Source organism: Narcine bancroftii, chromosome 2 (genome assembly GCF_036971445.1).
Source record: "Narcine bancroftii isolate sNarBan1 chromosome 2, sNarBan1.hap1, whole genome shotgun sequence".
Lineage (NCBI taxonomy): Eukaryota > Metazoa > Chordata > Chondrichthyes > Torpediniformes > Narcinidae > Narcine > Narcine bancroftii.
Window position 1 is genome coordinate 41,111,219 of NC_091470.1, and position 26,177 is coordinate 41,137,395.

Consider the following 26,177-nt stretch of genomic DNA (forward strand, 5'->3'; position numbering starts at 1 on the left):
AGCAATGGAGGTTCATTCTTCACCGGATCCTTTTTGTCAGACAATTATAACTGTTATTCTCAAGAAAGATAGGAATCCTTTAAATATTGGATCGTATAAACCTATCTCTTTATTAAATGTTGATTATACAATAGTACTAACGTTTCTTACAAATTACTTACCAGGTTTAATTCATTTAGATCAAACTGTATTTATTAAAAATCGTTATTCTGCAGATAATATTGTAAAATGAATTAGTTTCATTCATACTTCTCGGGAGGAATCCAATTTATCAATGGTCTTATCATTAGATGCTAAAAAGGCATTTGATAGAATAGAGTGAATTTTTTTTTAATTTAAAGTACTGAAAAAATTTAGGTTTGCATCAATGTTTTTAGTTGAATTGAATCTTTATATAGAAATCCTACTGCCAGGGTGGTCTTTTTCTTTGGCTTGGCTTCGCGGACGAAGATTTATGGAGGGGGTAAAAAGTCCACGTCAGCTGCAGACTCGTTTGTGGCTGACAAGTCCGATGCGGGACAGGCAGACACGATTGCAGCGGTTGCAGGGGAAAATTGGTTGGTTGGGGTTGGGTGTTGGGTTTTTCCTCCTTTGCCTTTTGTCAGTGAGGTAGGCTCTGCGGTCTTCTTCAAAGGAGGTTGCTGCCCGCCAAACTGTGAGGCGCCAAGATGCACGGTTTGAGGCGATATCAGCCCACTGGCGGTGGTCAATGTGGCAGGCACCAAGAGATTTCTTTAGGCAGTCCTTGTACCTTTTCTTTGGTGCACCTCTGTCACGGTGGCCAGTGGAGAGCTCACCATATAACACGATCTTGGGAAGGCGATGGTCCTCCATTCTGGAGACGTGACCCACCCAGCGCAGCTGGATCTTCAGCAGCGTGGACTCGATGCTGTCGACCTCTGCCATCTTGAGTACTTCGACGTTAGGGATGTAAGCGCTCCAATGGATGTTGAGGATGGAGCGGAGACAACGCTGGTGGAAGCGTTCTAGGAGCCGTAGGTGGTGCCGGTAGAGGACCCATGATTCGGAGCCGAACAGGAGTGTGGGTATGACAACGGCTCTGTATACGCTTATCTTTGTGAGGTTTTTCAGTTGGTTGTTTTTCCAGACTCTTTTGTGTAGTCTTCCAAAGGTGCTATTTGCCTTGGCGAGTCTGTTGTCTATCTCATTGTCGATCCTTGCATCTGATGAAATGGTGCAGCCGAGATAGGTAAACTGGTTGACCGTTTTGAGTTTTGTGTGCCCGATGGAGATGTGGGGGGGCTGGTAATCATGGTGGGGAGCTGGCTGATGGAGGACCTCAGTTTTCTTCAGGCTGACTTCCAGGCCAAACATTTTGGCAGTTTCCGCAAAGCAGGACGTCAAGCGCTGAAGAGCTGGCTCTGAATGGGCAACTAAAGCGGCATCGTCTGCAAAGAGTAGTTCACGGACAAGTTTTATGGAGGGCGGTAAAAAGTCCACGTCAGCTGCAGGCTCGTTTGTGGCTGACAAGTCCGATGCGGGACAGGCAGACACGATTGCAGCGGTTGCAAGGGAAAATTGGTTGGTTGGGGTTGGGTGTTGGGTTTTTCCTCCTTTGCCTTTTGTCAGTGAGGTGGGCTCTGCGGTCTTCTTCAAAGGAGGCTGCTGCCCGCCAAACTGTGAGGCGCCAAGATGCACGGTTTGAGGCGTTATCAGCCCACTGGCGGTGGTCAATGTGGCAGGCACCAAGAGATTTCTTTAGGCAGTCCTTGTACCTTTTCTTTGGTGCACCTCTGTCACGGTGGCCAGTGGAGAGCTCGCCATATAATACGATCTTGGGAAGGCGATGGTCCTCCATTCTGGAGACGTGACCCACCCAGCGCAGCTGGATCTTCAGCAGCGTGGACTCGATGCTGTCGACCTCTGCCATCTCGAGTACCTCGACGTTAGGGGTGTAAGCGCTCCAATGGATGTTGAGGATGGAGCGGAGACAACGCTGGTGGAAGCGTTCTAGGAGCCGTAGGTGGTGCCGGTAGAGGACCCATGATTCGGAGCCGAACAGGAGTGTGGGTATGACAACGGCTCTGTATACGCTTATCTTTGTGAGGTTTTTCAGTTGGTTGTTTTTCCAGACTCTTTTGTGTAGTCTTCCAAAGGCGCTATTTGCCTTGGCGAGTCTGTTGTCTATCTCATTGTCGATCCTTGCATCTGATGAAATGGTGCAGCCGAGATAGGTAAACTGGTTGACCGTTTTGAGTTTTGTGTGCCCGATGGAGATGTGGGGGGGCTGGTAGTCATGGTGGGGAGCTGGCTGATTGAGGACCTCAGTTTTCTTCAGGCTGACTTCCAGGCCAAACATTTTGGCAGTTTCCGCAAAGCAGGACGTCAAGCGCTGAAGAGCTGGCTCTGAATGGGCAACTAAAGCGGCATCATCTGCAAAGAGTAGGTGACGAATGGCCAAATATCATCATCTTTTTTATTAGAAAGATCTATTAGATAAGGTTGTGATTCGTCTCAAGAACTGTTCGCATTCGCTATTGAACCTTTATCTCAATTGATAAAACAAAATAGTAATATCAAAGGTATTAAGTGAAATCTGAGGAGTATAAGATCAATTTATTTGCTGATGATGTTTTGATTTATTTAACAGAACCCCAAAATTGTTTAAAATCGTTATATGAAAGATTGAAACAATACGGTGCAATATCATGTTGTTCGATAAGAACTTACAATCATTTATATGATTTGAATTATTTATCTTTATTTCATAAAATTAAAAATGACTAAATAGATGGAAAGATTTACCAATAACATTAATAGGTAGAGTTAATTCTATCAAAATGAAGATTTTTCCGAGACTATAATATCTTTTTCAATCTAATCCTTGTAAAATTCCTCAAAATTTTTTCAAAGATTTGAATTCTATTGTTCGGAAGTTTTAGTGGAAAGATAAAATGGCTAGGGTATCTTTACAAAAATTAACTTGGAGGTATGATCTGGGAGGTTTGCAATTACCGAATTTTCAAAAATTATTATAAGGTGGCACAAGTTAAATTTATTAATAGGATGTTTGATTTGCAAAATTCATTAGTATGGGCTAATATTGAGTTAACTAAAATTGGTGAGAAGATGGAGCAATTTATTTATAAATGGAATTTTAAATTACTATTTATTTATAATTCACCTATTTTGAGACATTTAATTGAATTATGGAGTATGATAAATGAGGAAATAGGTGCACAGGGAAAAGTTTCAAGTAAAACACCTTTGTATCAGAATAAACTTTTTCCTTTTACTCTTAATAATCAACTTCTGAAAATATGGGATCAGAAAGGAATTAAGATTGTACAAGATTGCTATGAAGCTGGTAATTTTATTTCTTTTCAAAGAATGAAAGAAAAATATGAAATACCACAAAGTATCCATTTTTGTTATTACCAAATTAGAGCTTTATTATTGGATAATTTTAGGCATGCTTTAAAGTTGCCAAAGCAGTCAAAATTTGAAATTCTACTTATGGAAGGTGGGAAAAAAAATTATATCTGAAATGTATTCATTATTACAGAATAAAATGCATAAATTATATTTGCATAAATCTAGATTAAAGTTGGAAAAAGATTTGGGAACACCAATATGATCAGGAAGATTGGAGAAATTTATGAAAAGGTAGTATGACTAAGATTGTCAATGCGAGATATAGATTACTTCAATATAATTTTATACATCAGTTATATTTAACACCTGAACAATTAAAGAGATACAATTTAATTTTTTCAGTTTTATGTTTTAGGTATCATAAAGAAGTAGGTTCTTTTTTTAAAAAACATTTTACTTGGTCATGTGATACTATTAAACCTTTTTGGACCCGACATAAGGAGGTTTTAGAGAAAATTTTTAAGATTAAATTGTTGATGAAACCAACATTATTTTTGTTAGGTAATGTTAAAATGTTGGATTTGAAATTGAGATTAATTAGGTATCAAATTGCGTTTTTGAGATTAGCCTTGGCTGTAGCGAGAAAATGTATAGCGATTACCTGGAAAAATGAGATTGATTTAAGTTTGCAATGATGGCATATGGAATTGAGACCATGTATTCCATTGGAAGAGATAATGTATAATTTATGTGATAATTATCTTTTTTTTTAGAAAAATTAGAAAATGTGGAACCCTTGTTTGGATTATAAACCATATAACCATATAACAATTACAGTACGGAAACAGGCCATCTCGGCCCCTCTCGTCCGCAATGGGTTTAAAGTTTTGAACTTTCTTCAGCATGTTATGGTGGTGTTACCCTATTCCGTGGCATTTAATTATGTTATTGATGGGCGTTTCTCCTTTTTTTCTTCTATCTTTAGGGTTGGGGGTAGTAGGGAGGGGGGAAGGATTGGAAGGAGGGGTATTGGGATGGATGGGAGGGAGTGGGAATTTGGAATATACCAATTGTTTTTTTTGTAAACGAATGATCATATTTGAATATAATGTGTCTCAAAATTTAAAATAAAATATTCCAAAAAAAAAAGGAACAAAATGCTGGCAGAAATTATTGGAATTCAAATACCTGGATCAACCTTCATCAATCCTTTCAGGAACATTGAGGCCAATAGGAATGTTTCTACCAGCATCCAAGTTCTAACAGTGAGCTCAGCATAGACTAGGTATCAAAACTTGAACCCTCCAAGGGCAGATTGAATTGAATTGTTTGTTGTTACATGCATCGAGATACAGCAAAAAGTTTTTTTGTTTTGTGGGCTACCCAGCAAGTTAATGTACTCGAGTACAGCAGGTAGTGGGTTAAAAACACAAATGCTCCAGGAACTCAGCAGGTCTTTCAGCATCCATAAGAGATAGATATACAACTGACAAAACTGAACTTCAGGTGTAGTTGCAGATATATTGTTACAAGGACAAAGTGCAGAGTATAGAGAAAAGTACCATTAAAATAGTGCAAGGGATCATATCTCATTGTGCTGTTTTAACCAACTTCCAAAATAATTTATTTAAAAGTAGCAGTTTTATCAGCAATATCCAAAATCTATAGCATAGGGAAAATATACTAAAACTCATATCCAGCTATTTCAAAATGGAGTGAACTTATGACTATACATTTGCCTGCCAACTATTCACCAAAGAACCTTTCAAATGATTTCAGAAACCTGGCATTGAGTTGTGTCTCAATGCAAAAAATGTAAATGCTCAGTTTGTCTTACCTCTTTAAGCTGTGTAATCATTCCCAGAACAATGACTTCTCCAACCTTTGAGGAACTGCCAAGGAGTGTCTCTATGGTTTTTAACTAAAATAAGCAAAATAGTTTGAATTAATACAACACATAAATATAGTGAATATTTCTCTTTGATCCGAGCTATAGCATTACTAGCTGACCTATGTATTTTTCAACACAAATATTATTTATTTCCTTCTGAAATTAAACAAAGGATTTTCAAGCCACCCTAAAAGATTTTCAAGCCACCATAATGCTCAAGGGCTCACAGGAGCTGGTAAGAAGATGAAACATGAAAGTCTGCAGATGCTGTGATTGTAGTAAAAACACAAAATGCTTGAGGAACTCAGTAGGTCTCACAGGGTCCATAAGAGGTAAACGTATATTACCAATGTTTCAAGCCTCCTAAGTATGCTGCAAGTCCTGCTGACTTCCTCCAGCGTTTTTGTGCTTTTACTGAGACATCTACCTGACCTGTTTGTGGGCTAAGGAAGTATAACAAGAAGTATAACAATCCTGATCTGGGTGAACTAACTGGCACAGCAACACCAGTTCAACTCTAAAAACTATAGTGGTCAAGGTGACCAACTTTCAAGAGAATTAAATGTATACCCTCTCAAAGAAAAATTACAAGCCAGACGAGGAGTGGAGGAATGACACTACTTAGACTGGTCTTTCAAAAATCAAATGGGCTGCTTTACCTCATTATTCCATAATTATGATTTAATTGAATTGCCTTATTGTTTTCATTGAGTTGCCTAGATTGTACAAACTGACCTGATGGTATCCAAAAACCACTTCCAGCACCAATTTAAACTAGTTTACTGCAAATTGCGCCTTTTACATTTTGCTATCCTTCTTGCACAAACACAATCCATCAGGACATAATCCAGATGAACTTGGAAAGTGATCCAAAGAATAGCAGATAGAATTTAACTCACAATTTAACTCACACAGTGAGAGTTGTAACATTTTAGTAGGTTAAACCAGGCCAAGACTGGCACGGTAAATGGTAGGGCCCAGGAGAGTGTTGTTGAACAGAGACTTGGGGTTTAGACATATACTTTCATGAAAGTGGCAACATTGGGAGACAGAGCTATGAAGAAGTGTTTGGTATGCTTGTCTTTATTAGTCAGGGTATTGAGTACAGGAGCAGGGATGTCATGTTACAGATAAATAGTTTTATGTCTCCCCCCACCCCAGGGTAAGGGAATCTAAAACAAAAGGGCATAAATTTAAGAAGAGAGGGGAAAAATTTAAAGAGACCTACTTCACAGCAGGTGGAGGGTATATGGATCAAGCTGTCTGAGGAAGAAGTAGAAATGCAGACAATTTTAACATTTAAAAGATGTTTAGAGAGATAAGAAATATTTAGAGCAATGCACACAAATGAGAGTAGCATGGTTGGTATGAACATTGGGCCGAAGAGCCTGTTTGCATGCTGTAGAAGAGCTATTCTCAACCTTTTTTGGCTATGGCCTCTTTGGGATTCTGCTCAAAGTTTATGGGCCCCCTTCCTGTGAAACAGTCAAGTTTTGGTTCCTTCTGTACTTATCTCCTACCAACTACAAATAAAAATAAAAAATATTAATGTTACGTGAGGAGAAATGAAAACAAGGTTTTTACTTAAATATGAGGTGGACTCACCCCCCACCTTGAGAATAGATGCTGTAGAACGCTAACTCTATAATGCATTCGGTAAAATCATTGCCAAATAATGATCTCAATTCCATATGCCATCATTGCAAACTTAAATCAATCTCATTTTTCCACGTAATCGCTATACATTTTCTCGCTACAGCCAAGGCTAATCTCAAAAACGCAATTTGATACCTAATTAATCTCAATTTCAAATCCAACATTTCAACATAACCTAATAAAAATAATGTTGGTTCCATCAACAATTTAATCTTAAAAATTTTCTCTAAAACCTCCTTATGTCGGGTCCAAAAAGGTTTAATACTATCACATGACCAAGTAGAATGTTTTAAAAAGAAAAGAACCTACTTCTTTATGATACCTAAAACATAAATCTGAAAAAATTAAATTGTATCTCTTTAATTTTTCAGGAGTTAAATATAACTGATGTATAAAATTATAATGAAGTACTTTCAGATTAGTTTATCAAAATAATTTGTGAGCAATGGAAAGGAATGACTAAATAAAATATTAGTTTTCTTTGTACTGTCCCGTGATAATTGTGACAAAACACATTAAATTATACTGAGCATCCTTTTGTTGACTGTTTTATCTGACAGGAAACTAATTTGTATATTTGGAACACCATTTTGCCTGAAAAAAAAAGATTTCTGGTTATCCACTTCAGCCCAAGGTGACAGCAATCAAAGTTGGACTGCAAATGATGGGTTAGGTGATGCACCATTTCATTCAGATTACTATTATTTAATTTATGCCAAATTGAAGACCTTCAGATTTTTCCCCTTAACTGCAAGAAAGACAGCAGAAAAGATCAATTGAGTAAAAGCGGAGAAATAATAAAAACTAAACTCATTCGATAGCTATCCAGGAGAAATGTGACTCAACTTGTGAAGACAATTAACATTTACGTCAGAATTGAGGAACATTTTATATCTTACTTGAAATTTATTCGTGTTTTCATCAGGGTGTGATCCTGTCACAGGAGGTGTAAATAATTCATGCCGATGGGTTCGCTGCAAAATTAAGAAATGTTCATACAAATGTTGTAGGCAATCCATCATTAATTCTAATTCAATTAAAATGTTACAAAAATTCAACATTTCGTTATCAAATTTATTTCAATTCAGTATTTGTTATTTTCTTGTAGGATTTACTGTAATTTTTAATGCCAAGTACATTCCTTTGATCAATAATGCTTAATTTGTTAACATAGAAATTGTGTCCAAAAAATATAATTTGATTTTATTTTAATTGTAATTTGTGAGATGAATTTGGATTGTCTATCTGAATCCAGCTCATGTGAGGCTATATTTTAAAATAGTAATGCAGCATTTATTGGATACATTATTACTCATCCTCTACCCAAACAAAACTGCAACCTTTTGCAAATGCAAGGTCAATATGGAGGAGTTTGTTTCCAAATGATATTCAGTCCCTTGGCTTACAATAAGTAGAGTGAGATTTTGCTCATTTAAACATGTGCACGTCTGACTCTCTTACCTGTTGCATTATAGTGTAGCGCTCACAAAAAAGTTCAGCTTTGTTCCTGGGACTTCCAAACAGACAAGGTTTGCAATGATCTGTCATTGAAAGGCTGCAGTACATGAATAAAAATAATACTCACAATTATTATACTTTAGTGCATTTACAACCATACTGATCCATAAAACATTATTTAAATTGCTCTTGCTTTCAAAAGATTTTTGTAATAGTGGTTTTAAAGTTATTTCAATATCTGTTTAGCTTTTAGAAATGTTTGTTCACCTCACAAATAGCATTCTGAATGACCTGTTACTGAGTTCTCCCCACATCTCTATAGTTGTCAGTATCTAATGGTATTCAAAGGGATGCCTTAGACAATGTAAAATAACTAACTCAAATAAGCAAGGATATTATTTACATTTTAAATCTAAAAGTAGATATTAAGATTTTGTAAAACTGACAATGACTGCACCACTTAAGTCAACCAGTGAAAGCCTAATTTCTTTCCTTCCATCAAATACAGTACAACTCCGATTATCCAAAATCAGATCCTCCAAAATCCTCATTATCTGAAAATTCAAAATAAAACTTAAGATAAATGAGAATATCAAAACAAATCAGAAATCCTCACAACTGATTTTTTTTCCCCGGAGCCAAACTGACCTCACAGGTTGAAAAAGAATAACTCAACGTAAAATTAGACCCTGCCCTCTCCCTTTCCATTTTACCTTCCCCTATTGACTTTTCTATCCAACTCTCCCTCTCAAACTGCATGTCACAGTCTCCCAGTCACAAGCAGTCGGAAGAATCCCTTGTCCTGGCATCAACAAGGAAAGTGGCCTCCCAAGCATGAGCTGGATCTTGGACTCGGTGGTGTTCCCCCGCCTCCCCCCACCCCAACACACTGGAGCTCCTGAAGCCGAACCCTCCCCTCGTCCTACTACCACACATGCACACCAGACTCCCCAGTGTGTTTCCAAATGTGCATAAATCCTATCTCCAAGTATCCTTTCCAGTAGTTGACCTACTATTGATGGGAATCTCACTGATCTACAATTTCCTGGATTATCCTTTTTCCCCTCTTGAACAAAGATACAGCATTCACCACTTTGCAGTCCTCTGGGATCTCTCCTGTTATGAGTGAGGATGCCTGCAATCTCTTCACTTTGGCCCTTTCAATAACTGAGGATATATCCTATCAGGCCTAGGGAACATAATGGCCCTCAAAAAGGACCCAACACCACCTCTTTCGTGATCTTAAAATGCCCTAATACATGAGCATTTTCCACATTATGTTCCCTATTGCTGTCCATATACTTCTCCTTCTTAAACACTGATGTAAAGTACTCATTTAGTACCTTGTCGATTTCCCCTAACTCAAAGATAAATTCCCTCATTTGTACTTGCGTGGTTCTATCAAATGGAAGTATAAAATGCCATGGGATTTTCTTTAATCTTGCTCACAAAGGAAATTTCATGTCATTTTTCATTTCCTAATGCTCTGCTTGATCTCAATCCTGGAATCTTTACATTCCTCCAGGACCCTGTCTGATCGTAGCTTCCAGAACCTTAATTTGCCTCATTTTATTTTTGACTCCATTCATCTCTCATTATCCAAGGTTCTCTCACCTTGCCATCATTGTCCTTCCTTCACACTGGAATAAGCTGGTCCTGGACCAATTAGTTAGACCTTAAACAACTGCAACATATTAATTGAGAGCTTGCCTGATAATAGCTGCTCACTAATTCCTGTTTAATCATGTCATAAATTGCCATTCCAAATCTGCAACTTTTCTACAAACCCCAAGTTTATCTTTGTCCATAGATTTATTGAAAGTTACAGAAGAGTGATCATTATTCTCAACATGTTCCCCCACTGAAACTCTGATCATCCCTATGGGCTCCTTTGCCAATACAAGGTCCAGTATGCCCCCCGCCCCCACCCACCCCCACTCCCTTCCGGCTGTGCTATCTACATGCTGCTTCAGGTACTGAGCAAATTCTGTCCTATCTAAGACTCTGACATTAACAACATCCCAGTCAATATTGGGGAAATTTAAGACTTCCACCACAACAATCCTGTTGCTTTTGTAGATTTCCATAATCTCACATATCTGTTCCTCCTCCTTCTCGTGGTATTGGTAGAGTATAACTGCAGTCCACCATTAATGGTGGTCAAGCAATCAAATTGGGAATTCAGAAGAAACATCTTTATCCAACACAATGAGGACATGGAACACAAATTTAGGAAGTACTTATATCAAATGGTATAGATGTATTTAAGAGATGCTTTGACAAGCATGAGGAAATAAATAAGATTTTGCTGATAGATTTCAATGAAGATAAGAGGAGGCTCGAGTGGAGTACATACACCAATTTTGTTTGTTGATCTGAATTGTGTTTCTATTTTCTAATCTAAAAGATAACACTAAATCTCATTTGTTATTAAGAGCTTAGTTTATAGCCTTGCAAATCATGCTCTTCACAGAAAATTGTTTTGAACCCAGGTTGTCTATAAAATTGTTAAAACTCACGGTAAAAACTTCTTCTTTTCCAAATTGTAGATATAACGAGGGACATCAAACGCACCAATTATATTGAAAACATGTTCTCTGCAATCATAATTTTAAATTTTCTTAAAAGCATTCATATTATAGTCAGGTGAGATTAAAATATTATCAGTACTAATATTCAATGCGATAAAAAGTTATCTTATTCCCTTCCATTGCAATTTGTCCACCCAATTTTAAAGTCTCTGAACTAGGTATATGATGCTCCAACGTTGAACAGATTGAACAAACCATGTACTATACAAATTAATCTGTCATGGAACTTCACTATTGTTGAAGATACAAAACAACAGAGTGTTTGTTTTCCACCGCCACCATTCACCTTTCTTTCTTACACGATGCACTGAGCCCATGACTCAATTTTAAAGATTCCAAAACCTTGAATGGCAATAGATTAAGAGATGGGGAAGTGCAGAGAGACCTAGGGGGTACTTGTACACCAGTCTCTGAAGGCGAGCATGCAGGTACAGCAGGCGGTTAAAAAGGCAAATGGTATGTTGGCCTTCATATCAAGAGGGTTTGAGTATAGGTACAAGGATACCTTACTGCAGCTGTACAGGGCCTTGGTGAGACCCCACCTGGAGTATTGTGTGCAGTTTTGGTCACCTTATCTAAGGAAGAATGTTCTTGCAATGGAGGGAGTGCAGAGGCGATTCACCAGGCTGATACCTGGAATGGCAGAAATGACTTAGGAGGAAAGATTGCGCAAATTGGGATTGTACTCGCTGGAGTTTAGAAGATTGAGAGGGGATCTCATAGAGACATATAAAATTCTGGCGGGACTGGACAGAATGGATGCAGATGGGATGTTTCCAATGATGGGAAAATCCAGAACCCGGGGCCATGGTTTGAGGATAATAGGCAAACCATTTAGGACCGAGATGAGGAGGAATTTCTTGACCCAGAGGGTGGTGAATCTGTGGAATTCATTGCCACAGAGGGCAGTAGAGGCAGGTTCATTAAATATATTTAAGAGGGAATTAGATCTATTTCTTGAGTATAAGGGTATTAAAGGTTACGGAGAGAAGGCGGGGACGGGGTACTGAACTTTAAGATCAGCCATGATCTCGTTGAATGGCAGAACAGGCTCGAAGGGTCGAATGACCTACTCCTGCTCCTATCTTCTATGTTTCTATGTTTTCTATGTTTCTTCAATTATTTTAAGAAATGGCTGCTCCCCAGACTTTTACAAAGATGACATCTTAAATGGAAGTAGAAATGTAACATTGCTTCCCTCGGCATAATAATTTTGATAGGAAACCAGTGTAATTGCTTTATACAATTTCTTGTTGGATAATATATGAATCTTCTAACTGACATACATTGTTTCATTACATGTTTGACTGCACTCCTGGACTGCCGACTCCACCATTGATTGCTCTATCATATTGCAGCTCACTGAAAAATAGAAGGTACAAGTTAAAGAGTTCTCTTTTCTTTCCTTAGCTGCAGTCTGAAAAAAAAAATATTTATTTTACAGCATAGGCTGATATCTGACTTATTTGAATTCCTTGAAGGCAAGGGTCAAAATTTTCAAATCTCATCACCCTCTACAACCTTTTGCAGTCCCTGAGTTTTTTGACATTCAACCCATTCAGGTCCCTCAACATCCAATATTTTAAACAGCAAAATGTTTTCATTCACCATATGACAATTCAAGAATCATAGCTCTACCGACAGCTCTCTGCTCTCTCCTTCATGATGCTTCTTTGGCCAAACATTTCATCATGACCCTAACATTTGTTGATATTGACATGTAAAATGTTGTTTTAATGATGCTTGTTGGCAAATTCATGTTATTTGGTATTGTTTACTCCCTGTCAGCAACATCGCATTTAGCCAGGATAAAGAAAGCCATCATACTGTTTAGCAGAGTCTGAATTTTGGAATCTCGAGCTGCATTAAAATCTACCACACACACAAACACACAAATTCCAATGTTGATTCACACATCCAAAAGTAACTTTAGATCAAATGTATTGAACCCTAGAATCTAAACCTTGCAACTTCAACTACCTCCCACTATAAAAGATTACGAACGAGCTGAACCTTGTTACACTCCGCATCAAGTTCATGAACAATTCAGGCCTTAACTTAGAACTTTCAACATTTTCTTACATGGCTGCTTCTCAACTGCATCGATAATTCGTTCAATTCCATCTTCAAGCTCCGACTCGTCGACCGACTCCAGGACATCCACAAGAAATTTGGTAGCTCCACTATAGAGAAATAAAAGCAGAAATTTCTGAGGGTTTTTACCAATTATTAATCATCATGGTTTATTATTGGAGGAATACGAATTAGAAAAGAGTAGGGTGAATAGTGTCCAAAATATGGTCTAGTCATGCAGGTCAAGGTTTAGGGGAAAAGTTCATAAAAAAGTGGGACATGAAGTCAACATTATAGTTGAGGAGAAAATGTGAATTACTTGATGGGATAAACCTAATAAGACAGCAAGCTTTAGTACATTTGAAAATAGATAAAACAGCAGATGATAAAAAGATGCAAAAGGAGGCAATTTTATAAATTGACCAATCTTCTCAAGATACTGGAGTGGTGCCAATGGACTGGAGGACCAGTTACATTATATTGTTGTCTTAAAAGGGAAGAACCAAGTACTGTATATTTCAGCGAATAAGTCATGAAACCCTAAAAATAAGTTTCTCTAAGGGGGGTTGACTTGTCCGCCATATATTTTTGAGACCTTTCATTCTCAAAAAAAAAACAGATTGAACTGGATTTGGCATACAAGTTGATGCTGGAAGCACCTCCCCACCGCTGGCACCGCCACTCCCCAACACCCCCATCACTGGGCGTTGCCATAATCGCTCCTACCTGGATCCTGAGATTGCTATCACCGACCGGTCCTGTCTGAAGGCCAAGTTTTTTTTTAAACTTTCTTAATTTACAGCTTTGTTACTTGTAATTGGGGAGTTTTTAAAAATGTTGGGGGGTGGGGAAAAGGTCTAGACAGTCTGAAAAATTGGGGTCGACGTACACCAGATATAACATAAAACCATTAAAATGAGGATAAGAAAGGGGGGGGGGGGTGGTTTGACCTATCTGCTGGTTGACTTATATGCCGTAATATATGGTAATTTGTTTTTAATCAGTGAAAGGCGAAGTGTTGGAATCAATTCTTTAGAACACAATAAACATTTAGAAGGCCACAGGGTCCATTTAGTGTGATTTTAAAGGAAGGTTTAAATTTAAATTTTGACATACAGCATAGTTCCAGGTCATTTCAGCCCACGAATCCAGGCTACCCAATTTACATCTAATTAACCTTCATCTCTGGTATATTTTGAATGGTGAGAAGAAATCTGAGCCCGGGAAAACCCACGCAGACACAGGGCGAATATTACAAATTCCTTTCAGACTGTATGGGATTCGAATCCCAGTCCCGATACCTGCTACTGTAAAGGCATTGCACTAACCAGTATGCCAAAAATGTCGCCTTACACAATCAAATTGAATGAATTTTTTGAGAACAAGTAAAGTTGATGAGAGCAATGCATTTCTTTTTTCTTTGGCTTGGCTTCGCGGACGAAGATTTATGGAGGGGGTAAAAAGTCCACGTCAGCTGCAGGCTCGTTTGTGGCTGACCAGTCCGATGCGGGACAGGCAGACACGATTGCAGCGGTTGCAAGGGAAAATTGGTTGGTTGGGGTTGGGTGTTGGGTTTTTCCTCCTTTGCCTTTTGTCAGTGAGGTGGGCTCTGCGGTCTTCTTCAAAGGAGGCTGCTGCCCGCCAAACTGTGAGGCGCCAAGATGCACGGTTTGAGGCGTTATCAGCCCACTGGCGGTGGTCAATGTGGCAGGCACCAAGAGATTTCTTTAGGCAGTCCTTGTACCTTTTCTTTGGTGCACCTCTGTCACGGTGGCCAGTGGAGAGCTCGCCATATAATACGATCTTGGGAAGGCGATGGTCCTCCATTCTGGAGACGTGACCCATCCAGCTCAAATAATTTTTCTTTAAAACCAGGAATCATAATGTTTAAGTTAGCAGGCTTGTCATAAAGTTAAACCCCTTGGATTTCCTTGGGATGGTGGCAAATTAGGTCACATGGTGGTCCAGCTACTGGTGTTCCCGAGTCCAATGTTTGTGATCATCTTGGTGCCAACTGTTCTGGCTTGACACATTCTTTCCATGACCACATGGATTTCCACTGGGTGCTGCAGTTTCCTTCCACATCCCAAAATATGTTCTGGTTGATGTACAGACTATGTAAATTACTGTTTAGTGTAGGTTAACCACAAAAAGAATTAAGATAATTTATGGAAATGTGCAACATAGAACAAGTTGCTGGGTTTCGAGGAATACGAAAAGGAATAGGTCTAACAAAGTTGCTCTCCAGGTTCATTCATGAACCCAATGCTTCCTTCTCTGTTACAAATGCAAGTTAAGAAACTGGATCAAAATGGACTCATTGGCAGAAAGTAAAGCATATTGTTGAATGGCTGGTACCACTGAGATTTCAGTCCTCAGAACCCACATCTTTTCTTGGATAGCAAATATTAATGATTTAGACTTAAGTGTAGGATTAAGAAGGAAATTTACAAAAATACCAAAACTTGGGAGTGATTAACTGTGCAGACTTCAAATTACAGAAAGGCATAAAAGTCAATGTACAGGATTAAGGGGAACCCCAAGATGTTCTGTGCATATGTGAAGAACAGAAGGATGATGGGAATGAAGGTGGGGCCGCTAAAGGATAAAGGAGGCAACTTGTGCCTGGAGGCTGGGGAGGTCCTAAATTAATAATTTGCTTCAGTATTCACAAGGAAATAAAAGACCTTGATCTGGGTAAAGTCAGAATAGAACAGGCTTGCATGTGGACAATGTGGAGATTAAGGAGAAAGAAGTGTTGGATCTTCTTAAAAATATCAAGATTGACAAGATCCCAGGGCCAGATGCAATACACACCAGGTTGCTGTGGGAAGTGAAGGAAGAGATAGCTGGAACAGTAGCTATGATCTTTGAGTCTGGCCACAGGGGAGGTGCCGGAAAATTGGAGAATGGCAAATGGGAAATGTGGTCCCCTTATTTAAAAAAGGAAATAGGGAAAATCCTGTGAATTATCGACCAATGAGTCTTACTTCAGTGGTGTAAAAACTATTGGAAATTCTTAAGGATAGGATCTATGAGCTTTTGGAGAAGTATAGTCTACACAAGGATAGTCAGCATGGCTTTAGAAGGGAAGGTCGTGCCTCATGAGCCTAATTGAGTTTTTTGAGGAGGTAACAATTGATGAGGTTAGGGTGATAATTGTGGTCTATATGGATTTTAGCAAGACATTTGACAAGGTCTCACATGAGACTCGTTCAGAAAGTAATGAGGCATTGGACCATTGAACCTTGGCTACATGGATTAAAAAACTGGATTGCATGTATAAAGCAGAGAGGTAGTGGAAGTATTCTGACTGGAGGTCAGTGGCTAATGGACTACCGCAAGGATCTGTTCTGGAACCCCTGCTCTTTATAATTTTTATAAATGACCTGGATGGAAGGATGGGTCAGTAAGTTTGTGGATGATACAAAGGTTAGATGAGCTGTGGATGGAGCTGAAGGTTATTCTGTTGTATGGACAGAAAATAAGCACGTGGAATTCAGTCTGTACAATTATGAGGTACTGCATTTGGGGAGGTGCAAGGCATTTATTTAGAACAACAGCAGAACATTACAGCACAGAAAACTGGCCCTTTGGCCCTTCTCCGTGCACAATTCTTTAAGTATGTAGCTGTGCACAATGTCTGAGGCATTGGAACTGGCAGACGAACACCAGACAAGTTTGAGGCATCTACTGCGGCCTGAAAAATTCACTGGCGGCGACTCTAGCTCTGTCTGAGGAGCATCCATTGCAGAAGTCCTGAAGGCTGAGACAGTCGCCTGGAATGTTGGCATGCAGGCTTGGAGGATAGTGGTGTGGCCTAAGCAACCAGTGTGTTGGCCGGGGTGACCCAGTCTGGAATTGGGATGACCAAGGTGGAGCATAGGGTTTGTCGCTGGGTGAAGTTGGCAGATGTGCTGGAGGGGATGCCTCACCGAGGTTATGGAGCTGAACTGTGGACTGTTTGTGGGACTAAGGTTTCTCCAAGCTGGTGGGGCGCTCCTGAGGGGACTGGTGGTAATGTGGGTGCCTGTGGGGCATGGAGGAGCCTATATTATTACCCCAGTCACCAGAGAACATGATCAGAAAGACTTCTTACTTAAGCTACCGAGGTCTGCTGTGGTCTTTCAAACCTTCTGGTGCTAATTGGATTTTTATAATTGTCACTGAGTGTTTTCTGTATAATAAATTTAGTTTAGCTTGTGATTTATGTAATTTTATGTAATGTTGAGTCTAAATTCTCTAAATTGTGTTTAGTCCATTCTCAAAGAGTGTTAACTGATTTTTTTTTAAACTGCTGCTCATTATAATTGCCACAGCTTTAAGAAATGATAAGCTTTAAATTTGTATTGATTCCTTTGACGTCAGATAAGTCTTGGCCTCACTTTTGTCATGGTTATCGAGGGAGCTGCAACGCTTGCCCAGATAGTTTGGGGTTGAGTTGGCCACGCCAGTACACTTAGGCAACATGTCGGGGCCCATGTGTTTCTCCAACCCATTACTATTCTGCGAGATGACATCTCTTGTCCAGTGTGTAGTCTTTTGTTTTTGTTCATTTTGTGCTTTGAGTATTTTTTTTTTGATGAACTGATGTAAACCACTTTGGAGCAATATTCCGTTGTGTTTGAAATGTGCTATACAAATAATATTCAATTTTAATCTGTGCCAAGCTATTATTCTGCCTTGTCCACTACCCTGCACCCAGACCATTGTCCTCCAAACTTTTCCCATCCATGTACCTGTCCAAATTTTTCTTAAACGTTAAAATTGAGCCCGCGTTCATCACTTTAGCTGGCAGCTCGTTCCACACTCTGTGTGAAGAGATTCCCCCTAAACTTTTCCCCTTTCACCCTGAACCCATGTCGTCTGGTTTGTAACTGATGACTGGCACCGAAAACATTAGAGGGGAAAAAAAATGCTGCAGAAGTAATTTACTAGAATGTTGTCAGAAATGGAAAATAATAATAGCTATTTGGAAGGATCAGCGAGCCCCAACGCAAACTGGAAAAAAAAAACGTGCCAATACATAGAAGAATATTTTCCGATTCAAAATGTTTATACTTACGATCTCAGAATTAATCCATGCATTTTAAAAGCAGCTAAAACTTTCGTCCTCACTTTAGACGCCATTTGTAGCCTTGGCGCCAAGTCGTAGACTGCGTCATAAAACAGAGAGCACGCCGGGAAACAGCGCCAACCTGCTCATTCATAAAATTGCCAGCTTGGCCGTGGCTTCCGGTCTTCACCCAGAGAGGCTGTGAGGAGGACTTGTGACGTCATCTGTTCTCTCCCACCTTGACGTTTGATGACTGCAGGTAACCGTACATTTTGGGGATTTGTATAGGCTTGTTTAAGATCTATGACTGAGATGAGAGATCCCGGGTATGCAAGAAATGTAGTGCATTCTACAGTACTGCATTGAAGTCAACTCATGAATACTACCAATAACTCCAGATGCTATCAACCTGGTTGAACAGCTGTTTTTAAAAAAAAAAATAAACTATACATGCTGAAAATCTGAAATAAAATGGAAATGCTGGCAACTGATTTTCATCTTTCAGGTCGATGAAAGAATTGGGGAATTTTTGACGGAGGGCTTTCAACCTAAAAGGTAAAATCTGTTTCCCTTTCCAGAGATGGTGAATGTCCCCAGCATTTTTTTTAAACTTTTTATTTCAAGAACAACTATTCACAGAATACCAGCCATTCAACAAGCTCGAAATAACTGTGAAGGTGGATAAGGTGCCTCAACTTTGTAAGATATGTGAGGAGATTAGCATGTTGTCCCATATTCTATCAATCTTCTACAGGTGTGCTGTGGAAAGTATACTGTTTGGTTGCATCACAGCCTGGTTTGGTAATTCGAGTGCCCTGCAATGCGAAGGCTGCAGAAGTAGCAAACAGCTAAGTCCATTATGTGTCCTGACCTCCTCTCATCCATCTGTAGCCCCCTTCACACATGCATCCCATTAAATGGGCTGGTCAGTGTCCCAGGATAGGAATGGGGGTTTGGCTGTTCACACTTGACCACTCCTAACTGGGATACTGAACGCTTTCACACTTGCAAGGAGCTATCCCTGAGGTTAGGACTGCTCTACCTTCTACTGGTGATGTCATGACGCATCAAGTGATGGTGGACCTGCCCTAAATCCTGATCAACGTATTTTCTCTTATAATTAAACAAAATGAATCATGCCTAATTATAACATAATTCAGCTTTATGTACTGCACAGTATGAGCCCTTCAACCCCAGTTGTTGTGCCAACCTATTTAAACCTTTATAAGGGATGGTGGGAAAGTGCTAGCAATAAAAAGCAATAGCAGACAATTTTTAAATTGGGTGGGAAAGTTGGTAGCACTAAAGTGCACAATTTATATAGTGTGGGTAAGTTGATAGCACAATCGCATAGAATTTATAAATATGGGGGAAAAGCAATGGTGGACTTGCCCTCCCAGAATTCCATGCGGCAGAGAAAGGACTGTATGCCTGGCTTCATGCATGGAGCAGTCTTAGTGAGGTTTCTCTGCCACATGACATACTGGGAAGTCAGGTCTGCTTGCTTTTATTTTCCCCACAGTCTTTATAAATAATGCACTATAGCGCTACCAATTTTCCCGCTCTGTTTAAAAATTGTTCGCTATTACTATTTATTGCTATTTATTTATTCTCTCTCTAGTTTCCCACCTCCCCCCCCCCCCCCCCCCACCCACTGCAACTTTTCTATGGCAAAGTTTATACTTTCATTTTAATTTTTTTCTTCCTGCACTCACGCAAACACTTGGGTCATTTCAATCCCATCACTTGCAAGTGTGAAAGGAGCTTGTGTGAGGCCCTGCTTCAAGAAGAAACGAAGATACTCAACATCATGAATGATCCCTATCACCCTAGTAACAACCTTTTCTTGCTGCTACTTTTGGGAAGAAGACCAGGACCTCTAGGTTTGAGAACAGTGTCTTTCACATGACTGTCAGGGTTTTGAACCTCCCCTTGCTACATGAATGATGGGCTGATCTGATACCACAAAAGATCTGTCTGCACTATTGTAATGTCACCATTTTTTGCATGATGGTAACTGTGAATATTTATTATCTATATATCTTTTTTATTATCTAGTTTAACTTTTAAATTTTATTTGCACTACAATGGAAGCTAATTCTAGCCATTGAAGCCCATGCTGCCCAATTACACTCTATTAACCTACAGGATAAGAGGAAACTGGAGCACCTGAGAAAAACCCATGCAGGTTACAGGGAGAATGTGCATACTCCTTACAGACAGCACTGATTCTAACCTGAGTCGCTGGCATCATAATAGCGTCGCGTTAACCACTATGCTAAATGTGCTGCCATAATTTTAATTTATGTAATGTATACTGATTTTTTTTTAATGAAGTACATGTTTGACTGCAGCAATTAAGAATTTTGACAGTAAACTCGTAACTATAAATTGCTACTTCTTCAGGAGTTTGCGGAGGAGCTAGTGGAGTTGTTCAAGTGAACCAGTACGGACTTGAAGGGCCGACATGGCCTGTTTCCGTGCTGTAAATGCTGTAAATGGTTATATGGAATGAACAAAGATGCACCACAAAGTGGCTATTTAATCTGTGTTTGGTTTCACCAGTATTAAGAAGCCTATGTTGTGAATACCAAATATTGTACGTTAATGTGAAATAAATGCAAGTGAATCACTGCTTCAGCTGAATGGGTTATTTCAATTCTTGGATGGTGAGAAAGAAGAGGTAGAACACAGAGTTTTGAAAGAGGTAGATGAAGAGGTTGTGAACATATTAGTAGTGATCTTTCAAGAAGCACTCAAATCGGAATGGCTCCAAGTAACTGGAAAATTACAAATGTCACTGGCATTCTTTAGGAAGGGATAGAGCAGGGGTGTCAAACTCAAATTCACCGAGGGCCAAAATTAAAAACTTGGACTAAGTCGAGGGCCGAACTAAATATTTATTGAAAATTTTCAACAACATCTGCATGTTTTCTCTCAACATATGTAATGTTAAACTTTTTCTTATTAAAATAAATGTTTAATAATAGTTTTGGTTAAACTCTTTCCATAAGAAGCATTAACAAATAAGAAATAAAATATTCAATAAATAATATTTCTCTCTAGCCTTTAAGCCAAGGATCGCACGTTGCCGAGAAGCATGCCAGGGAGCGGAGGTCTGCAGGGAGCCTTCCCCAGCCCAGCCAGCAAACCCAAGCGGCATTCCCCCCACCGCCCCCTCTCCCTACTCCGCCCCCGCCTCCGCCTGCCGCAACCGCTGCCAACAACCCAAGGAGTCCCCGCTGGTCTTGCCATCTCACCGGGAATACCGTGAGAGTGGTGGAACTCGTCCGTGACCTCCACCCCAGCGGAAAGTCCGATGCCCAGCAGCACCCGCCCACAGATGAAGCTCAAGGAGACGCGGAGGTGACCCACCACGTCCAGCCACATGGAGCTAGGCGACGGGTCCGTTTGCAGCTAGGCGGCGGGTCCGTTGCAGCTAGGCGGCGGGTCCGTTGCAGCTAGGCGGCGGGTCCGTTGCAGCTAGGCGGCGGGTCCGTTGCAGCTAGGCGGCGGGTCCGTTGCAGCTAGGCGGCGGGTCCGTTGCAGCTAGGCGGCGGGTCCGTTGCAGCTAGGCGGCGGGTCCGTTGCAGCTAGGCGGCGGGTCCGTTGCAGCTAGGCGGCGGGTCCGTTGCAGCTAGGCGGCGGGTCCGTTGCAGCTAGGCGGCGGGTCCGTTGCAGCTAGGCGGCGGGTCCGTTGCAGCTAGGCGGCGGGTCCGTTGCAGCTAGGCGGCGGGTCCGTTGCAGCTAGGCGGCGGGTCCGTTGCAGCTAGGCGGCGGGTCCGTTGCAGCTAGGCGGCGGGTCCGTTGCAGCTAGGCGGCACCGCTGTGAATATCTAATTAACTTTCCCGTTAACTATATCGGTGTACTGCAGTGCCTGCTGTGGAAGTGCTAAAAACTACAATGGTAGTGCTTGCTGCTGTGCATGGGCTATACTTGCGCGGCGGCCGCGGGCCAACTCTAATATATATTTAATATGATCTTGCGGGCCAAATATAATTATATCGCGGGCCAAATTTGGCCCACGGGCCAGAGTTTGACATGTGTGGGATAGAGGCAAAAGTCTGGAAACTGTAGGCTAATTACCAATGGTAGGCAAGATTCTACAGTCCATTATTTAGGATGATATCTTGGAATGTAAAGATGGTAGAAAATGGTATTTACCTCAAGGAGAAACTACATGTAGTATTTGATTGTGGAGCATCATTTCAAGGATTTTCATTGAATTCTCAATTTATACAAGGTCCAGACTTAACCAGTACTTTAATAGGTGTTCTGATAAGATTTTGTAAGGAGCTTATTGTAATTGCTGCAGATATTGAACCAATGTTTCATCAAGTGAAAGTACCATCAGAAGATCGTGATTTTCTATGATTGTTGTGGTGGCCTAATGGCAATTACAGTAAAGATATGATTGAATACAGAATCACAATTCATTTATTTGGAGCAACTTCATCAGTGAGTTATGCAAATTTTGCTCTCAGGAAATGTGCTGAATTAAACTTTTTTGGTCTAGGTTAAGAGAATTTCTTGGACCCACAAATTTTTAACATTAGTGATACAAAAACAATTTGTTTGAAATTAGGTCTGGACAAATTTCAAATAGCTTTTTTTTAGATTAGCATTAGAAGTAGCAAGAAGGTTTATTGCTATTACGTTAAAAGATCAATAGAACTTAATTTCCAAAGATGGCATTCCGAATTGAGATCTTGTATTGCTTTTGAAAAATGACATAATATATGAGAGATAAATATTTTGTTTTTAATGAAGGTTTCTGGATCATATGGATTTAAACTTTAAAGACCTGGACCAGGATGTGCCAGGATATCCCCATCACATGATGATTAGTTATTGTGTTATTTCTGGTTACTTCTCCTCAACTTCTCTTTTTTCTTCTTTCCTTTTTTTTCTCTCCTACTTTTCTTTCAGGGGTTAGTAAGGTTATTAGAAGTTTAAGGGTTGGGATGTTGGGAGAGGGGGGGATGATTATTATAAGAGATTAGGAAGGTGTACAGGGGTGGGTTTTTTTGTTTTATAGATATATATAAAAACCATGTTTCTTTTGATGATGTATTTTGTCTTAATTATTCTGTATGATCAAGGTTGTTAAACTTTAAATAAAATATTCTAAAAAAGGAAATGTGCTGAAGATAATGAAGAGCAATTTCATTCTCAAGCTATAAGCATCATCAGAAATAATTTTTATGTTGATGATTGTTTTACTTCAGTGGCTTTAGAAAAAGAAGCAATAGATCTTTACCATGATTTAAAAGAGATATGTAATAAAGGACGTTTCCTTACGAAATGGATTAGCACAGTCGAGATGTGTTAGCTGCTATTCCTGAGGAAGAAAGCACAAAGTAGGTAAAACATCTTGACTTGGATAGTGATGTTTTACCTGTCGAAAGAATTCTAGGAGTGCAATGATGTGTTGAATGATGTTTTCCAATTCAAAATTGTTTTGAAAGAGCAACCTTTGACAAGAAGAGGTTTTCTTTCGAGCATAAACTCAAAATATGATCCTTTGGGAATATTGGCACCAGTAGTATTAATAGCCAAAACAATTTTGCAAGAATTGTGCAGAAGAAAATTTGAAACTATACCAGATTCCATCACACAAGATTGGATGAATTGAATTGAGAGTCTTGAAATGTTGGTAAGTTTTGAAGTCAACAGATATTTTAAACCAACAGAGTTTGGAATTGCCACATTTGCTCAGTTACCATTTTGCTGATGTAAGCGAAGGTGGTTTTGATACTGTCAGTTATTTAATACTGCGAAATTACCAAAAGCAAGTACATTGTGGATTTGTAATGAAAAGCCAGAGTGGCTCCATTAAAGCCAGTCACCATACCTCGAATGGAATTGACTGCTGCTACTATGGCGAACAAAATGGACACCGTTTAAGAAGAGAATTACAGATGGAGTTAGCAGATTCTATATTTTGGTATGATAGTACATCAGTGCTTAAATACACTAATAACAAAACCATGAGGTTTCATACCTTTGTGACTAACAGAATTAATGAGTTTGAGAAGGTTTTGCTTGCTAATCAATGGAGATATGTTCTTTGGCTTGGCTTCGCGGACGAAGATTTATAGAGGGGTAATGTCCACGTCAGCTGCAGGCTCGTTTGTGGCTGACAAGTCCGATGCGGGACAGGCAGACACGGTTGCAGCGGTTGCAAGGGAAAATTGGTTGGTTGGGGTTGGGTTTTTCCTCCTTTGTCTTTTGTCAGTGAGGTGGGCTCTGCGGTCTTCTTCAAAGGAGGTTGCTGCCCGCCGAACTGTGAGGCGCCAAGATGCATGGTTTGAGGCGATATCAGCCCACTGGCGGTGGTCAATGGAGATATGTTAAAACGGGATAATCCAGCTGACGTGGGTTCACAAGGATCAAGAGTTCTATCATTCCTGAAAAAAGCCAAAACTTGGGTGTTCGGTCCTCAATTTCTTTCACAATCTCAAGAAGAATGGCCTCAAAATCCAGAAGAGTTAAAAGAATTTTCAATGGAAGATCCAGAAATCCAAAACACTAATGTGAATACTATTCAAATATCTAATGAGAATGATCCAGTTATTCAATTAATTTGCTATTATTCTTCATGGTTTCATTTAAAAAGGGCAGTAGCATCGATTCTTGGATTAAAAACTTTTTACATTGTATCTAAAAAGAGAATCTAAAGTCTCAAAATAGCTGTTACTTAACAGTTGATGAATTAGCGAATGCTGAATTGGAGATAATTCTTTTTTGTCAGACAAAGGTGTTTGATAATGAGATATCAAAATTGAAGAAGAATCTGAATGTTACAAAAGCAAGTCATGTTTTAAAGCTAAATCCTATTCTTGTAAATGATGTATTGAGAGTAAGAGGAAGATTGTAAAAAGCAATTATGCCAGAAGAAGTGAAATATCCAATTATATTAGCTAAGGAATTTCATATTTCTGATTTGATTGTTTGACATATACATGAGAAAACAGGTCATGGTGGTTGTAATCACACGCTACAAGAATTTGCCAGACATGGTCAAGTAAAAGAATTACGTTCTGATAATGGATCTAACTTTACAGGAGCTCGACTTAAGTTACAAAAAGCAATTCAAAATTGGAATCAACATCAAATTCATGATGTGTTACTTCAAAAGGAAATTAATTGGGTATTTAACCCACCCACAGGATCATATTGTGGAGGTGTGTAGGAAAGAATGATTAGATCAATCAAGAAAATTCTTAATTCCATTTTGAATAGTCAAATATTGAACAATGACAATCTTCAGACAGTATTGTGTGAAATCGAAGCTATTTTAAATCGTCGTCCAATAATGAAAATTTTTGTCAATTCAAATGACATCGAGGCACTTACACCAAATCATCTCTTACTTTTTAAATCTAAATCTATAATGTCTCCAGATCAATTTCAGAAAGAAGATATTTATGCAAGACGCAGATGGAGACAAGTGCAGTTTATCGTGGATTTAATTTAGAAAAGATGGATTAAAGAATATTTTTCATTATTACAAGAAAGACAAAAATTGTCTAAAGCGAAGTGCAATTTTGTATGCGGAGACATTATAATTATCATGTACGATTCTGCACCAAGAAATTTTTGGTTGCTGGGGAAAATCATGGACTGATTACTTAAATTGACTTATTACTAAAAGCTGTCTTTTATGAGAAGCAGAAAGTTTTGATTTCTAATTTTACTTTTGTATGTGTAATATTAATTATATATTAGTCATTAATGTCTATTATAAAAATTAAGGACTGAAATTTAAAGGTTAAAACTTTGTTTTTGATTTGTAGTTAATTTTGTGCCTATCCATTTAAGAAAATGTATTATTTGAGGTGTTACTGTAGTTACTATGATGTCATTTCTAAGGGAGGATAGTCAACTTTTTTTTAATTTTGGAAGGGCCAACAACTTTATTTTTCATCCTAAACCAAAATTAAAGGAGTTTTGATCTTTATCAATTCTTTCACTCCATTTATACATTTTGATACTGTTGCAGATTTTAATGGTCAATTGTTCCTTATGTAACAAGGTTGTGCTGGTGAATATTTATGCTCCTAACATTGACAATCCAGAATTTTTTAAATGTGTATTTTCATTAGTGCCAAA

General features: G+C 39.2%; 1 protein-coding gene and 1 long non-coding RNA gene across 3 annotated transcripts in view; one reads left to right on the forward strand and one right to left on the reverse strand.

Annotated features, from left to right (window-relative positions):
• LOC138753423 (uncharacterized) overlaps positions 1–7,871 on the forward strand; it is a 34,574-nt gene extending 26,703 nt beyond the window's left edge. Inside the window, exon 5 of the long non-coding RNA XR_011351158.1 lies at positions 7,444–7,871. This is a non-coding gene — a long non-coding RNA (uncharacterized lncRNA). The remainder of the gene's footprint in view (positions 1–7,443) is intronic.
• The window catches only part of pole2 (polymerase (DNA directed), epsilon 2), a 43,826-nt gene that overhangs the window by 14,915 nt on the left and 2,734 nt on the right, over positions 1–26,177 (reverse strand). Inside the window, exons 1-7 of one of the 2 annotated variants that reach the window (XM_069916381.1) lie at positions 18,071–18,180; positions 13,015–13,115; positions 12,219–12,294; positions 10,861–10,938; positions 8,345–8,438; positions 7,783–7,857; positions 5,174–5,257 (exon numbers count right to left, since the gene is read on the reverse strand). In XM_069916381.1, coding sequence (XP_069772482.1) covers positions 5,174–5,257; positions 7,783–7,857; positions 8,345–8,438; positions 10,861–10,938; positions 12,219–12,294; positions 13,015–13,115; positions 18,071–18,135 — 573 coding nt within the window. In that variant the 5' untranslated portion in view covers positions 18,136–18,180. Of the gene's footprint in view, positions 1–5,173; positions 5,258–7,782; positions 7,858–8,344; positions 8,439–10,860; positions 10,939–12,218; positions 12,295–13,014; positions 13,116–18,070; positions 18,181–26,177 lie in introns of those variants that run through there. The other variant, XM_069916382.1, reaches the window with a different exon arrangement.